This window comes from Pseudophryne corroboree, chromosome 10 (genome assembly GCF_028390025.1).
Source record: "Pseudophryne corroboree isolate aPseCor3 chromosome 10, aPseCor3.hap2, whole genome shotgun sequence".
Lineage (NCBI taxonomy): Eukaryota > Metazoa > Chordata > Amphibia > Anura > Myobatrachidae > Pseudophryne > Pseudophryne corroboree.
This window is the reverse complement of record NC_086453.1, coordinates 145,848,071-145,870,036: the sequence shown is the minus strand read 5'-3', so window position 1 is coordinate 145,870,036 and position 21,966 is coordinate 145,848,071. Positions and strand designations below refer to the sequence as shown.

General features: G+C 45.7%; 1 protein-coding gene across 3 annotated transcripts in view; it reads left to right on the top strand.

Annotated features, from left to right (window-relative positions):
- Positions 1-21,966, top strand: part of TMC4 (transmembrane channel like 4) — a 194,820-nt gene that overhangs the window by 141,224 nt on the left and 31,630 nt on the right. For all 3 annotated transcript variants that reach the window (XM_063942866.1, XM_063942865.1, XM_063942864.1), the window contains 2 exons: positions 11,698-11,824; positions 13,363-13,460. In XM_063942866.1, the coding sequence (XP_063798936.1) occupies positions 11,698-11,824; positions 13,363-13,460 (225 nt within the window). The remainder of the gene's footprint in view (positions 1-11,697; positions 11,825-13,362; positions 13,461-21,966) is intronic.

Here is a 21,966-nt window from a genome sequence, read left to right as displayed (position 1 = left end):
CTCTGTCTCATGCTACCACTAGAGTGAAAGCACCGCCAGCTTTCAAAAGTGACCAAAACATCATCCAGAAAGCATAGGAGCTGAGAAGTGGTCTGTGGTCACCACCTGCAGAACAACTCCTTTATTGGGGGTGTCTTGCTAATTGCCTATAATTTCCACCTGTTGTCTATTCCATTTGGTGTGAGGTCTGCCGGGTCTTGGCTTCAAAATTGGACTGTTAAGGTGCCACCTCTTTTCAGAGGTGAGTCTTGAATCCCATATATTGATAGCTGAAAGTCCTATAAACACAGACCTCACACCATTCTTCAAGTGTGGGAGAATATCAGTGAACATTTGATACTACCTGTTCCAGATTCAGGAGCGCTCATAACACCATGGGCTTTTACAAGAAAACTCTGGGAAATCCTCCCAGAATCTAAGATACAGTGTTCCTGGTGTCATCAGGTGTGGGATATATCTACCTGCGGTCAGTGGCGGTTCTTGCCACGGGCAAGCGGTACTTTTGCCCGGGGCGCCGCCTTCCGGAGGGCGCTGGCGCCATCCGGAGGGCGCCGCACCAGGGCAAGAACCGCCACTGTGCCCCCCGCAGTGCCCTGCTGTGCCCCCCGCTTGGAAGGGAACCAGACGCGTAGCGTCTAGTTTCCCTTCATTGAGAGGACCTTAGTTGTGCGGTGCGCGATGACGTCATCGCGCACCGCACAGCAAAGGTCCTCTCCATGAAGGGAAACTAGACGCTACGGTCTAGTTTCCCTTCGTCTAGAGGACCTTTGCTGTGCGATGCGCGATGACATCATCGCGCACCGCACAGCACAGTGGCACAGACACTAGGGGTCATAATTGACCTCTAGTGTCTATGCTGTTCTATGGGAGAGACGTAATAACGTCTCTCCCATAGATCGAAGAGGAGAGCAGAAGAGCGGCGCCGCCGGCGGAGGGGGTCTGGATCAGGAACGGGGATGGTAAGTATACTTTTTATTTCTTTTTCTTTTTTCTTTCAGAGCGTTGACCACGCCCCCAATTGAAGCCACGCCCCCCATATTTTGCCCGGGGCGCCACAAAACATAGAACCGGCCCTGCCTGCGGTCAGACCATACTGAGTATGCCCAACCTCGTCTGATCTTGGAAGCCAAGCACTGTGGGCCAGGTCAGTACCTGGTTGAGAAACCACCAGGGAATACCGGGTACTGCAGGTATTTTTATCCAAACCCAGGACACAGGACCAAGAATCACTTTCCTTCTTCTTTTCCCCTTCTACTTGAAAATCCCAGATACACTCAGGAATTTGAGTTGAGCCAGGCATAATATATCGTTTGGTTTTTTGTTTTGATGTTTTCTTCCGGTGATATTTTTCACTATATGTCTAATTGTTACAATTCCAGGGAGAAAACTTCACAACAATACATAAGATTTATACAATAATTTTTTGGAGACACCCATATATTTTCGCTCACAGAACCAATAAGCCTAACTGTCATCGATATTATATTAGTGATATGTTTAGACAATATTCCTTTGATCGATTTATTTAGACTATAACATAGCTATTCCACTATTTGTAATCAGTATTACCTTTCCCTTCCCCCCCCCCCCCCCCACCCTTCCTTTTGCCTTATAGTCAATATTTTAAGAAGGTCGACAATAAAAGTTATATTTTAAATAGAACTCATCATTTCATTTATCATCAAAAGGGTGCCCCAGAAAAGACACATAGTCTTTCTTTTTCTCTTTTGGCTCCGATACTATACGGGAACCATCTCCCCCTTTATTGTTCTCCTTACAAACACAATACTTAATTTTATTCTTGGTATTATTTTCTCTATATGATTTATTTTGATTTGTGTGTATATATATATATATATATATATATGGTTTTTCACTATCTGACTACTGAGAAACAGCTTTGTGCAGAGCTGATACTAATAGGGTTAATTTCACTGATAATATCGTTAACGAGCTCCATATGTGATGTAAGCTGTTAAGGGCTATATATTGAAAAAACAAGGGCTCAGGGAGGTATGCCTTTGAAAAAGTCACGTGTTCCGTGACGAAACTAGTCAGGACTCCTCCCTCTTTTTTGTCACTGGGACATCCGCACGGCTGTTACAGCTCCATCACCAGCACTCCCCCCAATATTGAAGCGGCACGCCTACCTCATTTGAGAGCAGCACACTGGCTGTTTTCCGGTGCATTCTGGTAAACCTGCTATGGGCTCATGGTAGATGCTAGAATCAAGTGGGCTAAGGGACCTTTTCCGTAGGGGGGAGGAGTTACGACGCAAGGGGGAGGAGCTAGGCCAGCGGGATAGTTCATGGGCTCATCCCTCCCTCACATCACAATAGTGGGCATAACAGCGGACTTTACCCGAGGACACTCGGGTCTGCCAGCCCACGGGAGAGGTAATCAAATACCTGCCTTGGTACTGCACCTTCCATCTGCCGTGTTATACACCAGCTACTCAGTGCGTGGACACTATATTGCTACCTAACAAGTCACTCCGGGAGCCTCACCATTCAACTCCAAATGATATTATACTGTATATCCATGTGGTGAGATACTCTGTAACATTTAATTTTTATTATTCACGGCACATGCTACAAGTTGGCACCTGATATTATTGTTTCCAGTCTGCCTGCATATTAAGGATAACAACCACAGTCTGGTTACTCATCATAGCAATTAAGACTCTGCAGACTGGTTTAACGTTTTTTTCTCAACTTCTGAACTTCAGTGCGGTCATCCAGTGAATAAGTAATCCTTATTCAATCAGTTTTATTATGTGTTTATTGTGTGATGTTAAAATGTCATATTAAATTATTTCATTTTATCAGCTCTGCACTTATTTTTGACGTTTTGTTTCCCACGAGCGCTGCTGTTCTTTATCCCTTTGTTTCTACATGTGACTAAAGGCATACACATTGCCTTTTACAGCAGCAAACGTGAGATCAACAATTAATATTTATAACCCTTTCATTGGCGCTTTTTAGCAGCAATTTTTCCTACTTCTGATCATGCTTATGGATGTTGATGATGAAGGTGTTGGAGATTGCAGGCCCTTGGATCTAACAGAGAGAAGGGAATAGTTACTGTGGGTGACACTGGACTGCCTGTTACTTTTTTTTTTTTTTTCTTTAACCAAAGTTTCTAAATTTGACAATAACTTTTGATGAATGCACTGTAAGTAATGTAACAGGGAGGATTGTAAGCTTGCGAGCAGGGCCTTCCTACCTCTATGTCTGTCTGTTTTAACCCAGTTTTGTTCTATTACTGTTGTTCTAATTGTAAAGTGCAACGGAATATGCTGCACTATATAAGAAACTGTTAATAAATAAATAATGTTCCTAGGTGGTTAACATCCGTACCTCTACTTACTATGACTTTACAAAGGCTACAAATAGCTTGATACTTGTTGTCCAGATATGGGTAAAAATAATTTCACACAGAAGAGGTGGATTTTTTTGTCTTTTGCCCAGGCATCTAGCTATTTTTTATATCATGGGCAACATCTGTTTCCACTGGTGCCTGCTTTACACAACAACATCCTCATTAGCGCCAGCTACACAAATATCCTCCTCATGCTGGTGCACTTCCACAGAAGCATCCTTAATTTCTATGTCAGCATGTTGACTTGTGCTGCTCATCCCCACATTTGCAGAGGGAGCACAAATGGTAGAAGGAGCCTCCTCTTCGAGTACAGTATTGGAAAGGTCAGGCTCACACATGGCACCTGCGCACACACTTGGACTCTCCTCAGGGATTTATGATTTTTCTGAGCACACAGTTGGTTCCTGTGCCCTAAAGAGTTTTATTTTCATAATTTTTCTGACCCTTCTACAGAGAGAAGGGCTTACATCATCAAAAGGGGCAGTACCTCCAGCCATAAATAAAGGTCAAGACCCTAGCCTTTCCTTGCCACTGCGTGTGGTGAATGACATGTTGATAATTCCATTATTGTCTGTAGCTAACTTTTATTGTTGATGTTTTTTTCTTTGCCACTGTAAAATTATAATGCTTCTTTGACTTTACATGCCCTGACTTAAGCCATTTATGCCCTTGTGCATCGGCCTTAGTAGATGACGTTGACGGACTTGTATCATCATGACTGCTGGCAACACCTGCACCACTAGCGCTTCCTGCTCTCTTCTCAATTGTTCATCTTCCATATCTATCCAACACAACAAATTAAGGGGGTCAATCCGACCCGATCGCTTGCTGCAGTTTCTCGCAGCGATCGGGTCGGAACTGCGCATGCGTCGGCGCCACAGTGCGCCGGCGCATGCCAGCTGTCATTGCCTAGCTATCGCCTCGGAGGCAGAGGCAGTTGCTGGGTGGGAGGGGGCTGTACAGCGGCGTTAAGCCGCCGTTTAGGGGGTGCAGTCTGGCCAACGCAGGCATGTCTGGACCATTGGGTGGGCAAGCCACGGCGGCTGCATTACGTGAGTGACGAGTAGCTCCCGGCCAGCATGATAAAGCTGCGCCGGCTGGGAGCTACTCTTGAACTGCAAAGGCATTGCTGCTGTGCGATGCCTTTGCACTTCTGTGGGGGGGGGGGGGGCGGCACTGACATGCGGGGCGGACTAGCCCTGTGCTGGGCATCCCCCCGCATGTCAGTGTGAATGATCGTAGCTGTGCTAAATTTAGCACAGCTACGATCAACTCGGAATGACCCCCTAAGTGCGGTACAGCACACACAATTTGTACAAAAAATGTAACACCTACAATGTGGCACAATACGTGTATGAGTCAGAAATAGTAATCAAACACTGCAGCTTAAATTCACCAACCGTGTCACACAAAACATGTATGAGTATGAAATAAAATATACTACACTGTGGTTGACCTTCACTAACAGTGTTGCACAATACGTGTATGAGTAAGAAATAAAATATATCACTGTGGTACCACCTTCACCATGTGGTACCACCTTCACCATGTGGTACCATATATCACTGTGGTACCACCTCACACAATAAATGTATGAGTACAAAATAAAATATACTACACTGCGGTTGACCTTCACCAACAGTGTCACACAATATGTGTATGAGTAGGAAATAAAATATATTACTGTGTTATCGCCTTCACCCAAAGCGTCCTACAATACGTTTAAGAGTTAGCAATGATAATCTAACGCTACGGTTTAATTTAACCAACAGTGTCGCACAATATGTGTATGAGTAGGAAATAAAATATATTACTGTGGTACCACCTTCACCTACTGCATCACACAATACATGTGTGCATCAGAAATATTAATCGAACACTGCGGTTGACCTCCACAAACAGTGTCGCATAATACGTGTATGAGTACAAAATAATAATATACTGCGGTCTGACCAGCAGTGTCACAGTACTTATGAAAATAAAATATAAATTGTATAGTACACTGGGTACAGCACAAACAAACAAAAAAATGTATAATTATGTTTTTAGGCTTTTTGTTTTTAGCGGTTTTTATTTGAACTTTACACTGAGACGGAGCCCCTGGATGGATGCACAGATCACCCTTTCAGATACAGCAGACAGAGGACCCCACCTGGACTGATACAGCAGAGCACCCCTTTCAGATACAGCAGATAGAGCACCCCTTTCAGATACAACAGACAGACAGGCCTGGCGACGGGGGGGGGGGGTACAAAAAGGGTCCCGTGGATCAGAGGGGCCTCGTGATCCAGTGAGACACAAAGCAGCGCCGCATCACCTAGATGAGAAATACAGACTGAGCGCACCAGCCGCACATCTGGCGTTGCTCAAGTAAAAACAAGACCCCAAGCAAGCGCAGGTAACACCCCCCTCCTTCCTGGTTACCTCCATTACCCCCCATCACCAGGTCTGTGGACGTCATTATACTGCACCCATGCCGGCCCTTCTATCCCTGCAGCTGCGGCCACTTAGGAAGAGCCGCTGTGCTGCAGAAAGAAGCAAATGGTAGCGGGCACAAGATGCAGCACTGCTGGCTCCACACAGCAGCTGCATGCACTAACTGCAGATACTCTGCCCTGCTCCCCACTAATGATGCAGCAATCAAGAAGACTGAGGGACACTGGCTGGCAGCAGCCAGCATTATCAGTGACAGAGAAAATAGGAATTTAATACCTACCAGCAATTCCTTTTCTCGTCCGTAGTGGATACTGGGATGACATTAGTACCATGGGGTATAGATCGGGTCCATTGGAGTGTGGCACTTTAGGAAATCATTAGTGTGTGCTGGCTCCTCCCCTCTATGCCCCTCCACCAGACTCAGTCTAGAAAACTGTGCCCGAGGAGACGGACATACGATGAGAGAAGGAAATATACTACGAAGCGGTGAAGCAACGAACCAAAACACAACATCAATAAAGGATAGCAGCGCTAACCAGAACAGAGGATAGCTACGCTAACTATAACAAAGGATAGCAACGCTAAACAAACAGGAACAGGGAAAGCAACAGCAGACCCAACCAAGAACACTTACAACCAGGTAGGCCGAAACACGAAGCACTGAGGCGGGCGCCCAGTATCCCCTATGGACTACGAGAAAAGGAATTACCGGTAGGTATTAAATTCCTATTTTCTTGAATGTCCTAGGGGATACTGGGATGACGTTAGTACCATTGGGAAGTCCCAAAGCTCCCAGAACGGGTGGGAGAGTGCACCCCTGGTCAAGGTGTCGAACCTGTAGAACTTTACGAACGTGTTTGAACCAGACCAAGAATCTGCACGTACTGTAATGCTGAGACGCTCCGAGCAGCCGCCCAGGAAGAGCCCATCGACTATGTGGAGTGGGCCTAAACAGAACTCGGCAGCGGCAATGCTGCCGAGGAATAGGCTTGTTGAATGGTCAACCTGAGCCAACAAGCAATGGACTGCTTAGAAGCAGGACATCCAATCTTGGTAGCATCATAAAGGACAAAAAGTTATTCAGACTTCCTGTGACGAGCTGTCCTCTTGATGTAAATCCTCAAAGCTCTCACAACGTCCAAGGACTTTGGAACAACCGATGTGTCAGTATCGGAACCACTATTGGTTGATTAATGTGAAAGGCCGATACCACCTTCGAGTCCTGAGCTCCGCCCTATCCTTGTGAAATATCAAATACGGGCTCTTACAGGATGAGGCCCCCAATTCTGGCACATGTCTTGCAGAGACTAAAGCCAGTAACATGACAGTCTTCCAAGTAAGATATTTCAATTCCACCCTTTGCAAGGGTTCAAACCAGTCCGACTGGGGAAAGGTCAAGACCACATTGAGATCCCACAGAGCCGTGGGAGGGACAAAGGGTGGTTGAATGCGAAGAACAACCTTCAGGAATGTCTGTACTTCCGGAAGTACCGCCAGCTGTTTCTGGAAGAAGATGGAGAGAGACGAAATCTAAACTTTGATAGAGCCTAACCGTAGGCTCATATCCACGCCTACTTGCAGGAAGAGCAGAAAACGGTCAAGTTGAAAAACTCCACAGGAGAATATTTTCTACCCTCTCACCAAGAAACATATTTCTTCCAGATACGGTGGTAATGTTTTGATGTGAACACCTTATGGGCCTGGACCATAGTTGAAATAAGCTTGGAGGGAAGACCTTTTCTGGCTAGAATTTCCCTCTCAACTTCCAAACTGTAAGGGTACCGGCAGGTTTCACCCACACATGGGTGAAGTGTTGAAGGCGAGCACCCACCTGAAATTTGCCTTGCTGCTGGGGCCAACCATCACGCGGAGGGCGTAGTGGATGAGGATCCGGAGGCCTGGTCCAGAGATCTAGCAGCCGCTGGTTCACGGGACTTAGCTCAATTTCCTCTGGCAGCATTTGAGGCACCTCTGGCTCTGCCTCTAAATCTGGCCACACAAAAGTACTGCAGAGAGGGCACAGGGTAGGAACGTCTAGCAAGAGGCGCAGCAGACCACTGATAGGTAGACTTACCCGCAGTCGTTTGAGAAATCCACTTCTTCAGTTCTTCCCCAAACAAGGCCTCTCCTGTAAAAGGAAGATTCTCCACACCTTTCTTGGAATCAGCATCCGCTGACCATTGTCGCAGCCACAGAGCCCTGCGAGCCGAGACCGCCATCGCTGTGGCACGGCCATTGATGAGGCCTATTTCTTTAATTGCCTCACTCATAAAATTTGCAGCATTCTGGATATGATGTAGTAGAGTCAGGATCTCTTCCTGAGTGTCAAACTCCTCTATTATATTATCAGACCATTTTACCATGGCCCTTGTAATCCAGCTGCAAGCTATAGTGGGCCTCTGTGCTACGCCCACCGCTGTATAAATTGATTTGAGTGTAGTCTAAATTTTGCGGTCAGCTGGGTCTTTGAGAGAGAGAGCCCCAGATACAGGCAGCAAAATCTTACGTGACAGCCTGGACACTGAAGTATCCACGCACGGGGAATTTTCCCATACTTTCCTATCAAGTGGAAAAGAAAAAGAATTTAGTAACCGTTTGGGAGTTTGGAATTTTTTGTCAGGATTGAGCCATGCCTCTTTAAAGAGGGAGTTTAATTCCTTGGAGATAGGAAGGGTAGCAGAGGATTTTGGTTTCACATTAAAAAAAAAACAATTCTTCCTAAGATTCTGTCTCCTTATCCGGTATGTTGAGGACTTCCCTAATAGAATAAATCAGAGCCTCAACACCCTGAGACAGAGTATTGTTACCTTCCACATCCACCTTCCCTTCATCCAGATCTGGCCTGTCAGTATCAGAGTCAAATTGGAGCACTTGTGGGAGCGTGCGTTTATGAGAGACCAACAGGGGGGGCCTGTGGAGCCTGTCTGTGGTCAGCAGCCTTGATCAAAAAATCATCTATAGATTTTTTTAAGGGTCTGCCTTTCCTGTCTGGCAGTAGCCAACTCTGTATTTATATTAGTAATCATTCCTTTGAATGATTCTAACCACTCGGGTTCCTGAACACTACTACCTTGTGAGGGTAGAGAACACTGGGTACATAGGAGAGAACCCCCTGGTGAAGGGGAAAACTTAGTGTTACATGAGGGGGACACAGTCTTTTTTCCTAGACATTCTGTTTTTTAGAAACACAGAGTTCAGTGAAATAACACAGTGCAGTGACAAACACAGAAAGTGAAATAACGCAGTAATCCCAGACAGCCTGTATGGAGTGACACAGAGAGGATTGGGACCAGCAAACAATACCTTAGGCAAAGCAGTGCTCTGTTGGGTATAATTCAGAGCCTTAGTAAGGCAGCTTGTGTTAAAATAACCTATATGCTCCACCCCTCTGTATAAAGCTCCCTGGTACCAGTACAATTGGTGATTCAGCGGGGTTTGTGGAGGAGCAGCTTTTGCATGCAGCCTGGCAGTCAGCAGCAGCAGGAAATGGCAGCTTTTAGCCTCTGGGCCCACTCTCCAGGAAGCCCCACCCCCTCAATGGCACACGGTCCTTATTAGATTATACTGGCTGTATAACAATGAATATAGTGTACAATAGAGTTTAATAACCCCATTTACCTCAGCGCCAGTGTCCACAGCGGGCACCGCAGCCTGCAGCCAGGTGACCGTCACGCCCTTATGCCACCATGTTCACCGGGAACCCGCTAAACGGGACCCCGGTATTAGTACTCACCACGTTTTCGGCATCTGTTAGGGGTGGCGGCATGCTGCCGGCGTGTGCGCACACCCTGGGGGCATGTGAAACAGCACCTCAGGAGCTTAATGTCCTGTCAGCGGGGATAGGAACCATTAACCATATAGGAGGTTGGTTCGGTCCCCCCCCCCCCCCCCCCCCCCCCTAAGTCCCACAATGCTGGCAGACTGGTTGCCAACCAGTGCTGCCTGAAAATATTTAACTAAATAAAAGTTTTGAAGAAAACTCTCTGGCACTCCAGAGGAATGCCCCTAGCTCCTTGGGCACATTTTTCAAAACTGAGTCTGGTGGAAGGGCATAGAGGGGAGGAGCCAGCACACACTAATGATTTCTTAAAGTGCCAGGCTCCAATGGACCCAATCTATACCCCATGGTACTAATGTCATCCCAGTATCCCCTAGGAAGTTAGAGAAACAGTGTTGTAAGTGACAGTGTAATTTTACTATTATATTTCCTTTCCATTCTCTCTCTCTGCTTTATTTAATTTTTTTTTTTCAGATCATTCCATTTTTTTGTATAGATATTCACACCTTTTCCACTGGTATCAAATGTATGTAATTTGTTAATTTTAAGGTACATTGTTGTACATTGTTATTTATGTATTTTTGTGCACTGTTGTTTCATTTATATACTGCATTAGTGCCATGGTTACTGTGTTGGGATCCGGTTAGCATATCAGTGTTTGGGATGCTATCAGTCGGAATACCGACACTGGAATCCTGACACTGCTCAGAAGACTGATATTGGGATACCGACATCGTAAGTATGCCGGGGAGGGTTAGTCTACGGGGCTGGGGGGAGGTTAGATTTAGGCACTAAGGGAAGGGTTAGTCTGCAGGAAGGGAGGGTTACGGGTAGGCAATAAAAAGGGAGGGTTAGGCACTAAGGAGGGAGGGTTAGGCTGCTGGGGGTGTTATGTTAAGGGTAGGTAGGGTTAAGGGGGTAAAACGGAAGGGTTAGAATACTTAGCAGCTGTTAGGATTCTGCACATCAGGACACTATTGTTGGTCTTCGGACCACAGGGATCCCACACGCTTAAAGGTTGGGCATTGACACAGCTTGTTGTTTGAATTCTTTTGTACTTGCACTGCACAATTACAGTATTTGAATGTCTTATATTTGGTGATACATGTATCGGCACACGCTAGGGGATGTGTATGTGCGGTGGTGGTATGGTGTGTGTGTGTGTGTGTGTGGGGGGGGGGGGGGGGGGGGGGGATCCCATAGAGATCAGTGTATCGGGCCCAGAGATTTCTGTTGCCAGCCCCGCAGACAGAGCTCCCCTTTCAGATTCAGCGGACAGAGCACCCCGCCTGGACTGATACAGCAGACAGAGCACCCCGCCTGGACTGATACAGCAGAGCACCCCTTTCAGATACAGCAGACAGAGCACCCCGCCTGGACTGATACAGCAGAGCACCCCTTTCAGATACAGCAGACAGAGAACCCCACCTGGACTGATACAGCAGAGCACCCCTTTCAGATACAGCAGACAGAGAACCCCACCTGGACTGAAACAGCAGAGCACCCCTTTCAGATACAGCAGACAGAGAACCCCACCTGGACTGAAACAGCAGAGCACCCCTTTCAGATACAGCAGACAGAGCACCCCGCCTGGACTGATACAGCAGAGCACTCCTTTCAGATACAGCAGACAGAGCACCCCGCCTGGACTGATACAGCAGAGCACCCCTTTCAGATACAGCAGACAGAGAACCCCACCTGGACTGATACAGCAGAGCACCCCTTTCAGATACAGCAGACAGAGAACCCCACCTGGACTGAAACAGCAGAGCACCCCTTTCAGATACAGCAGACAGAGCACCCCGCCTGGACTGATACAGCAGAGCACTCCTTTCAGATACAGCAGACAGAGCACCCCGCCTGGACTGATACAGCAGAGCACCCCTTTCAGATACAGCAGACAGAGAACCCCACCTGGACTGAAACAGCAGAGCACCCCTTTCAGATACAGCAGACAGAGCACCCGCCCCGATTTCTATAGCAAAAAACCTTGTGCCACCGGGTTTTTTAAATCTCCGGCACTTAATTGAATTCCCCTATATGTGCATATTGGTAGATTGGCCTTCAATTCTCCCTCACATTTTATGCTGCTTTATTTCTAGATGTGTATTCCTCCGCCTTGCCAGTCTGGGAATGCTGCTATATTCTCTATGGAATAATATAACCTGCAATGGGAACAAAGACGATGAAAACTGCAAAACTTGTGGATATAATTATGGAGATAACAAAGTAAGTTTACAACCAGATTTTTTTTTAACACATAAAAACCCAAATCCTAAAAATAAATGAAAAAATAATAGAATAAAGTATCAATTGCAAACACTGACACAGCTTTTTAAGTAATTTCTGAGGTAAAAATCACATTAAATGAAATACATATTCAGCTTTGCATGAAATTCTATAAATATCTAGAGTGTGGTTCCTGAAATCTGGTGGGGCCTCTGAAGGATCCAATGATCCAGAACTATTCTCCTCTTGTTTCAAACACACAGTAGTGTTCCTTGATGGGGGGGGACACTCGAAGAGATCCAATTTGACCCCTCTCAAGGTTGTCTGCGAAAATAAACTTCTGTTAGGCAACGCCATCTGTAGATGGCATTACCTAACGGGTCCAAGCTGCAGTAACTATTGCATTTCTGAGCTTGGTACATATTGGACCTGCGGACAATTAAAAATTCAGAAAACTTCAGTTTTGGGGGTTTTGGCCGCACTTTGCTTTAGTACATCCTGCTCTAATTCTGATTAGCTGTGGTGTTGCTTCTCACGAGTAGGGCCCTTTTCCCTCATGTTCTTATCCGTTGTCTTACTTTAATAATCTTCAACTGCACCACATCCAGCAGTCTTCTGCCACCTGATGCTTATTCCAGTGTCATCTGCTGATGTAGCTATGTTTATTTACCCTGTATTGTCCTATATTGTCTTCAACTGTAAATTGATGTTTTCCTGTTTTGATTATTTGTTTATGTACTCTGTAATTGGGCGCTGCGGAACCCTTGTGGCGCCATATAAATAAAGGATAATAATAATAATGAGTAGCCAAATTATATTAATCAGAAATAACAAAAACCATGACAAGTTATAGGTAGTACGAGGGCCAGATTGCCTCTGGCTCTCTGATTTGGCTGCCCCTCCCCCAACCGAACTGTGAGTTTCCATAGAAATGGGGGCGTGCTGCAAGTCTATGCCCCCTGACTCGCGGAATGCCCCTGTGTGCCACGCCGCGTGCCCCTGTCCAACCGTGTGTTTCCATGGAAATGGGGGCATGCCCTCCGGGACATCCCTGGTGGTCCAGAGGTTACATACCTGGTCTCTGTGACAGTAGTGGCTCCAGCGTTATCTTCTGGGTCCCAGCGATCATGTGACATGCAGTTCCAGCACATGCATCTGAGGAACAGCCTTTGGTAAGTTGTCTCTCCCTAACCTTCCCCTGCAACCCAACCCTAACCCTCCCTGGCATAGCCAAATCCTAACCATCAACATCTTCAGAATGTACACATTTCAGATGTTGACATTGCGAACATGTTTACATGATGAATGTTGACCCATTATGAATGTCGGCATGGTCATTGTGAAACAATTGTGTGTCACACTTCCCAAATGTCCTGGAATCAAGCAAAAATTCCACATGTTGGTTCATTCACAAAATGGCTGCCTCTCTCCCTGTGATAAAATTACATTTGAATTCTATTGCAAGTTCATTTCTAATATGATTTTTTCTTTTCATTTTATCTACTACAGCTAGTTAATTGTGAACTTGTCTCTTGCAGTGCTGGGAGACACGCGTGGGTCAGGAGATGTATAAGCTGATGATCTTTGATTTTCTAACTGTCTTAGTGGTGATACTGTTGGTGGATTTTCCTCGGAAGTAAGAAATAATTGCATTTTATAAATATTTTACATATGTCATATTTTTCTTTAAATATATATTTGTATATATAATCAGTGAGCTTGTCCCATGGAACTTGCTTGGCTCATAACAGCATGACAATCTCCTCCCTCATTAACCTCATCAAGGCTGCATGGATGACTGCTGATACTGTGGCTCCAAATACCAGCAGCTGCATCTTTTGAGTATAGCCCCGTACACACGGAGAGATTTGTCCCGGAGATGTGTTCTGAGCAATCTAGCATAGATTGCTCAGCACACATCTCTCAAGCTCAGCACACAGCGCGATGTGTGCGCTGTGTGCTGAGCGAGGGAGAATTTTTTTTAAAAAAAAAGCTCACTTCACCCAGCGAAGTGAGCGATCCACTAGATTGGGCATGTATGCCCAATCTAGAGCCAGCGATAGTGACGCGCGGGGTCACACATCGCTGTTGCGGGCACCCCTACACACGGAGCAATGTTTGCTTAATTTCTAAGCAATCTAGTCAGACATTACTAAACTAGCATATTACTATTACTAAACTAGCATACAAAAGGACATATTGGAACTGTGACAATTATCAGTAACAAAGCAATTTTCCCAATTATCAATAGGTGTGGTATCCAGTGGGAAAAAACAGGATTTTAATTACCTACCGGTAAATCCTTTTCTCGTGGTCCGTAGAGGATGCTGGGGTCCAATTTAGTACCATGGGGTATAGATGGGTCTTTTGGGAGCCACTGGCACTTTAAGAGTTTAATAGTATGGGCTGGCCCCTCCCTCTATGCCCCTCCTACCAGACTCAGTCTAGAAACTGTGCCCGAGGAGACAGACATACTTCGAGAGAAGGAAATACACAGATAGTGGTGAGATTCACACCAGCTCACACATAACAAAAAGGAAAGCCAAGCTAACCAACTTGGAACAATTCAGCAACAGCTGAACCAACAATACTGAACCAAGTAACTATGCAGGAATACGTAGCACTGGGCGGGCGCCCAGCATCCTCTACAGTCTACAAGAAAAGGATTTACCAGTAGCTAATTAAAATCCTATTTTCTCTTACGTCCTAGAGGATGCTGGGGTCCAATTTAGTACCATGTGGATGTACCAAACCTCCCAGTATGGGAGGGAGAGTGCGGAGGTTCCTGCAGAACAGATTGACTAAACTTTTAGGTCCTCAGAGGCCAAAGTATCGAACTTGTAGAACTTAGCAAACGTGTTCGACCCTGACCAAGTAGCTGCTCTTAATGTAGAGGGAGAAAGGGGATATGGGAAACTAGAGCACAGGTGGTGAAATATGATATGCCACTGAATGAATTGGAAAAAAATACAGTAGTTTAGAATTTAATCCTTCATTGAAGGATACTATAGCAGTATCCTTCAATGAAGGATTAACTTCATTGAAGGATACTGAAGGAGCAGTAACTCATGTGGAGGTGCACCCCTGAGAGTGAACACTAGTATACCAAAAAAGAAGAGGAAAAGACTCTCGTTTTTTGGGGGGCACTCATTGAAAAATATTGCATAAAATCTAACTTTTATTAATTACCATTAAAAGCTGTTGCCACCAACCAGGACTGGGACAAAAACATACACACATAAATACAAAAATGACAAAACAATAGAAAACAACAAAAAAATGACAAAAAAACCACACCTAGGTTTGCGTGTGGTATGAACACGCCATGGGGAGATATGCCTGACGCAGTCAGGGCCAATATGATAAATACTGACACTAGTTCCTGCAACAGTTAGCCTTAACAGTCCCCTAACAGAAGGAGACAAATAGTGGGCTGGTATAGTCGGCTAACACAGGAAACAGAAACACTGTAGATAGATTTACCAACAATACTTCAGTCTCTTGTAATGAATGCTACTGGCGTAGAGTAAATAAGTAACAATGATGGTTTAGTGTGTGTTCAAACTTCATAGTAAGTGCAGTCTCCCCATAGATTGCATGTCATTGGTTCCTATAAAGAGGTAGTAGCGAAATAATCATAGTATTTATTCAGGATCTAAGATATAAATATCCATAATATAAACAAAAAATAATAATAATAATCTTGTAAATGTTACAGTGCAAATACTGTTAATTTTCTCAGTGCAGTAAACCGGTAAGCCTTATATTAGTAAATAATTTCTTGGTATCGAGTATCCACTATAAAAAACACCCTGATCTGTATCTCAGGTACAGGCAGGCTATTACTAATTGAAGTTGTCTGGGCAGACGTATCTAGTATGCCTCAAAAACAAGCTGTAGCAAAAAAAAAATATATATATATATATCACTATTGCTCTTCATATATATCCATCATTTCAATATGCAGGAATCAATGTAACCAGGGTAAATATCCAATCTATCCTCTGACACATGTGTCATATTGGTGAATTAGAGAGGTGAAGAGCAAATGAGCTGCTGCAGATTGCAGAAAAGGGGAAGAAAAAGGCACTCCTATCATAGATGTAGTGGGGTGGCTACTGTTCACAGTGTGACATGCATTAATACAGTGAATGAGCGTGTCCCATCTGCACCTAAGGGTTAGAAACAGGTAGAATGCTTCTGCTTTTGAAAAGATCACCCACGGGCACCCTGATGTAACAGCGCAGGAAGTCCTCTGAGTTCTCCTTGCGACAATGAGAGAGCATTGAAGAAAGGGAGATTTAAAGATACATGTTATCAGTAAGATGAAATAAAGAGCACCAATCCCCTTATGAGTGTATGCTGCTTCCTTGCATGTGTAAATACATTGATGCAAGGTGAGCGGTACCTCTTTTTTGCCTATAGTGCCTGGAAGAAAGTAGTTTGGTAACAGTGCTGGGACCCTAATGGTAATAACGGTCCTGATGCCGCAGGGTATTGCAGGATCCGTTACCCACCATGTGGACCCGCCGGCTGTCACTCGAATGGAAAGGTACCTAAGATTGCGCGTGGATATCAGGGTGTGTGGTTCCGGCTCTGGCTGCACTGCACTGAGTCTCCTCAGACAGCTGTTTCGCTTTCTGGCTTCCTCAGTGAGACACCAATATGACACATGTGTCAGGGGATAGATTGGATATTTACCCTGGTTACATTGATTCCTGCATATTGAAATGATGGATATATATGAAGAGCAATAGTGATATATATATATATATTTTTTGCTACAGCTTGTTTTTGAGGCATACTAGATACGTCTGCCCAGACAACTTCAATTAGTAATAGCCTGCCTGTACCTGAGATACGGATCAGGGTGTTTTTTATAGTGGATACTCGATACCAAGAAATTATTTACTAATATAAGGCTTACCGGTTTACTGCACTGAGAAAATTAACAGTATTTGCACTGTAACATTTACAAGATTATTATTATTATTTTTTGTTTATATTATGGATATTTATATCCTAGATCCTGAATAAATACTATGATTATTTCGCTACTACCTCTTTATAGGAACCAATGACATGCAATCTATGGGGAGACTGCACTTACTATGAAGTTTGAACACACACTAAACCATCATTGTTACTTATTTACTCTACGCCAGTAGCATTCATTACAAGAGACTGAAGTATTGTTGGTAAATCTATCTACAGTGTTTCTGTTTCCTGTGTTAGCCGACTATACCAGCCCACTATTTGTCTCCTTCTGTTAGAGGACTGTTAAGGCTAACTGTTGCAGGAACTAGTGTCAGTATTTATCATATTGGCCCTGACTGCGTCAGGCATATCTCCCCATGGCGTGTTCATACCACACGCAAACCTAGGTGTGGTTTTTTTGTCATTTTTTTTGTTGTTTTCTATTGTTTTGTCATTTTTGTATTTATGTGTGTATGTTTTTGTCCCAGTCCTGGTTGGTGGCAACAGCTTTTAATGGTAATTAATGAAAGTTAGATTTTATGCAATATTTTTCAACAAGTAGCTGCTCTGCAAAGCCGAGACTCCCCGGGCAGCCGCCCAGGAAGAACCCACCTTACGAGTAGAGTGGGCCTGAACAGAATTTGGAATCGGCAATCCTGCCGTCGAATAAGCATGCTGGATAGTAAGCCTGATCCAGCGAGAAATTGTCTGCTTAGAAGCTGGACACCCTATCTTGTTGGAATCATAAAGGACAAATAGAGCATCCGATTTCCTGTGACGAGAAGTTCTCTTCACATATATCTTCAAAGCCCGCACAACATCCAAGGACTTTGAGCTAATTGAGGTGTCAGTAGCCACTGGCACCAAAGTAGGTTGGTTGATATGAAAAGCAGACACAACCTTTGGAAGAAATTGCTGACACGTTCTGAGCTCAGCTCTATCCTCATGGAAAATCAAGTAGGGGCTCTTGTGCGACAATGCCCCCAATTCTGACACATGTCTTGCAGATGCCAATGCCAACAGTGTGACCGCCTTCCAAGTAAGAAACTTTACGTCCACCTCCTGTAAAGGTTCAATCCAATCTGATTGCAGGAACTGCAGCACCACATTAAGATCCCAAGGCGCCGTAGGAGGCACAAAGGGTGGTTGGATGTGCAGAACTCCTTTCAAGAAAGTCTGAACCTCAGGGATAGCAGCCAATTATTGTTGAAAGAAAATGGACAAGGCCGAAATCTGGACTTTGATTGAGCCCAAGCGTAGGCCCACATCCACACCTGATTATAGAGAGAGGAGAAAACGTCCCAGCTGAAACTCCACCGTAGGAAACTTCTTGGATTCACACCAAGAGACATGTTTTTTTCCAAATCCGATGGTAATGTTTAGACGTTACCCCCTTCCTAGCTTGGATCAGTGTAGGAATAACCTTGTTTGGAATGCCCTTCCGAGCTAAGATCTGGCAATCAACCTCCATGCCGTCAAACGTAGCCGCGGTAATTCTTGATAGGCAAACGGCCCCTATTGTAGAAGGTCCTCGCGAAGTGGAAGATGCCTTGGATCCTCCAGCAGTAATGCCAGAAGATCCGCGTACCAAGCCCTTCTTGGCCAGTCTGGAGCTATGAGGATCGCCGGAATTCCTGATCTTTTTATTAGTTTGAGAACCCTTGGGATGAGTGGAAGTGGAGGGAACACATACACTGACTGGAACACCCACGGAGTCACCAGGGCATCCACTGCCCCTGCTTGTGGGTCTCGTGACCTGGAACAGTACCTCTGAAGCTTCTTGTTGAGGAGAGAGGCCATCATGTCTATTTGAGGTACACCCCATCGGCTTGTTACCTCTGCGAACACCTCCGGGTGGAGGCCTCATTCTCCTGGATGGAGATCGTGTCTGCTGAGGAAGTCCGCTTCCCAGTTGTCCACTCCCGGAATGAAGATCGCTGACAGCGCCAGCGCATCCCTTTCTGCCCAGTGGAGGATTTTTGTTACCTCTGACATTGCAGACCTACTCTTCGTTCCACCCTGCCTGTTTACGTAGGACACTGCTGTGACATTGTCTGACTGAACCTGAATGGCTCGATCTTGCAGAACATGTGCCGCTTGGAGAAGGCCGTTGTATATGGCCCTTAGTTTCAGAATGTTTATTGGAAGGACAGATTCCTGACTTGACCACCTTCCTTGGAAGTTTTTCCCTTGGATGACTGCTCCCCAACCTCTGAGGCTTGCATCCATGATTAGAAGAATCCAATTCTGAATTTTGAACCTGTGGCCCTCGAGCAGGTGAGAAGTTTGCAGCCACCAGAGGAGTGAAATTCTGGCTTTCGGCAACAGGCATATCCGTTGGTTCATGTGAAGATGTGATCCCAACCACTTGTCCAGGAGATCCAGCTGGAAGAACCTTGCATGGAATCTTCCGTACTGTAGAGCCTCGTAGGAGGTTACCATCTTCCTCAGAAGGCGAATGCCCTGATGAACCCATACCCGGGCTGGACGCAAGACATCCCGGACCATTGATTGGATCACCAACGCTTTCTCCGCTGGTAGAAACACCCTCTGCACTTCGGTGTCGAGTATCATCCCCAAGAAGGGCAGTCTCCTTGTCGGTTCCAAATGTCACTTTGGAAAGTTCAGGATCCACCCATGATCCTGGAGTAGTTGAGTTGAGAGTGCAATATTCTGCAACAGCTTCTCCTTGGAAGATGCTTTTATCAGCAGATCGTTCAGATATGGAATTATGTTCACTCCCTGTTTGCGGAGGAGGAGCATCATCTCCGCCATGACCTTGGTGAACACCCTCGGTGCTGCGGAGAGGCCGAATGGTAATGTCTGGAACTGATAGTCACAGTCCTGTAGTGCAAACCGTAGATAGGCCTGGTGAGGCGGCCAGGTCGGAATGTGAAGGTACGCATCCTTGATATCCAGGGATACTAGGAATTCCCCCTCCTCCAGACCTGAGATCACCGCTCTCAGAGACTCCATCTTGAATTGGAAAACCCTCAAGTAAGGGTTCAATGACTTCAGGTTCAAAATAGGCCTTACCGAACCGTCCGGTTTCGGTACCACAAACAGGTTTGAGTAATAACCCTTGGTTATTAGATGAGGTGGAACTGGAACAATAACATTTGTTCGTACCAATTTTTGCATGGCTTCCTGTAGAATAGCACTTTCTGTCAGCGAAACTGGTAAGCCTGATTTGAAGAATCTGTGAGGTGGGAGTTCCTCAAACTATCTGTACCCCTGGGCAACAATATCTGTCACCCAGGGATCCAGGCAAGATGACGCCCAGACGTGACTGAAATCTTTTAGTCTCACTCCCACGTGTACAATCTCCAGGCTGGGAGGTCCACCGTCATGCTGAAGATTTTGAGGAAGCAGAACCTGGTTTGTGTTCCTGGGAACCTGTTGGAGCAGGTTTTCTGGACTTTCCCCGACCTCCTCTAAAGAAGGTGTGTGTGTGTGTGTGTGTGTGTGTGTGGGGGTGGGGGGGGTGGATTTTTTAAATTTAACAGTCCGAAAGGACTGCAGTGCAGGCGTAGGATAAGACTTTTGAGACGGTGCAGCTGCGGAGGGAAGAAAGGCCGACTTACCAGCAGTTGCCGTGGATATCCACGCATCCACAACTTCCCCAAACAGGGCCTGACCTGTGAAGGGTAGGTTCTCCACACTTTTCTTGGATTCCGCATCCGCAGTCCATTGGCATAGCCAGAGTCCTCTGCGTTCCGAGACTGCCATGGAAGTAGCCCCTGCATTAAGCAGGCCAATGTCCTTCATGGCCTCCACCATGAAACGTGCAGAATCCTGTATGTGACGTAAAAACAAGTCAATGTCACTGCTAACCATAGTATCTAAATCCTCAAGTAATGTGCCTGACCACTTTACTTTAGCTTTAGAAATCCATGCACAAGCAATATTGGGCCTTAATGCCACGCCTGTAGTCGTGTATAGTGATTTGAGTGTAGTCTCAATCTTGCGGTCAGCCTGTTCCTTTAAGTCGGTTGAACCGGGGACAGGTAAAACCACCTTTTTTGACAATCTAGATACAGAAGCGTCAACTATAGGTGGGTTTTCCCACTTTTTCGTGTCCTCTTCAGGGAAAGGAAAAGCTATGGGAATTCTTTTAGGAATCTGGAATTTTTTCTCCGGGTTTTCCCAGGACTTTTAAAACAAGGGGCAATATTTACTAATATTCGTGTTTTGGCCGTTTTGAAGGGTGTTTGAACTCGAATGGTATCGGGTGCATTTTACTGCAACTTTTTGAATCCTGACACGATCATTCACTAAGCTGCCGAGTTTTGCACAATCGTTTTTTCCGATGTCGATGTGGTTCGTAATATCAGGCAGTGTTTTACGGGAGTGATGAGTAAAACACTGCCTGAAAAAACACAAGGAATCCCGGCCGGATCTGTGAGATCCGTGCAGGGCTTCATTGTGTACCTTAAAAAGTTGATTAAAGTCTTTAAAATTCTGAAAAAAATTGTGTGGGGTCCCCCCTCCTAAGCACAACCAGCCTCGGGATCTTTGAGCCGGTCCTGGTTGAAAAAATATGGGGGGGAAAATGACAGGGGTCCCCCCATATTTAATCAACCAGCACCGGGCTCTGCGCCTGGTCCTGGTTCCAAAAATACGGGGGACAAAAAGCGTAGGGGTCCCCCGTATTTCTAAAACCAGCACCGGGCTCCACTAGCAGGGGAGATAATGCCACAGCCGGGGGACACTTTGATATTGGTCCCTGCGGCCGTGCCATTAAAACCCCAACTAGTCACCTCTGGCCGGGGTACCCTGGAGGAGTGGGGACCCCTTCAATCAAGGGGTCCCCCCCTCCAGCCACCCAAGGGCCAGGGGTGAAGCCCGAGGCTGTCCCCCCTATCCAAGGGCGGTGGATGGGGGGCTGATAGCCAAGTGTGAAATTGTGAATATTGTTTTTAGTAGCAGTACTACAAGTCCCAACAAGCCTCCCCCGCAAGCTGGTACTTGGAGAACCACAAGTACCAGCATGCGGTGGAAAACTGGGCCCGCTGGTACCTGTAATACTACTACTAAAAAAATACCCCAATAAAAACAGGACACACACACACCGTGACAGTACAACTTTATTACAGCGGTTGACCGAAAGTAACCTCACCGCTGACCGCAAAGTTCCCACCATTGGCTACAATGGAGCGCATAGG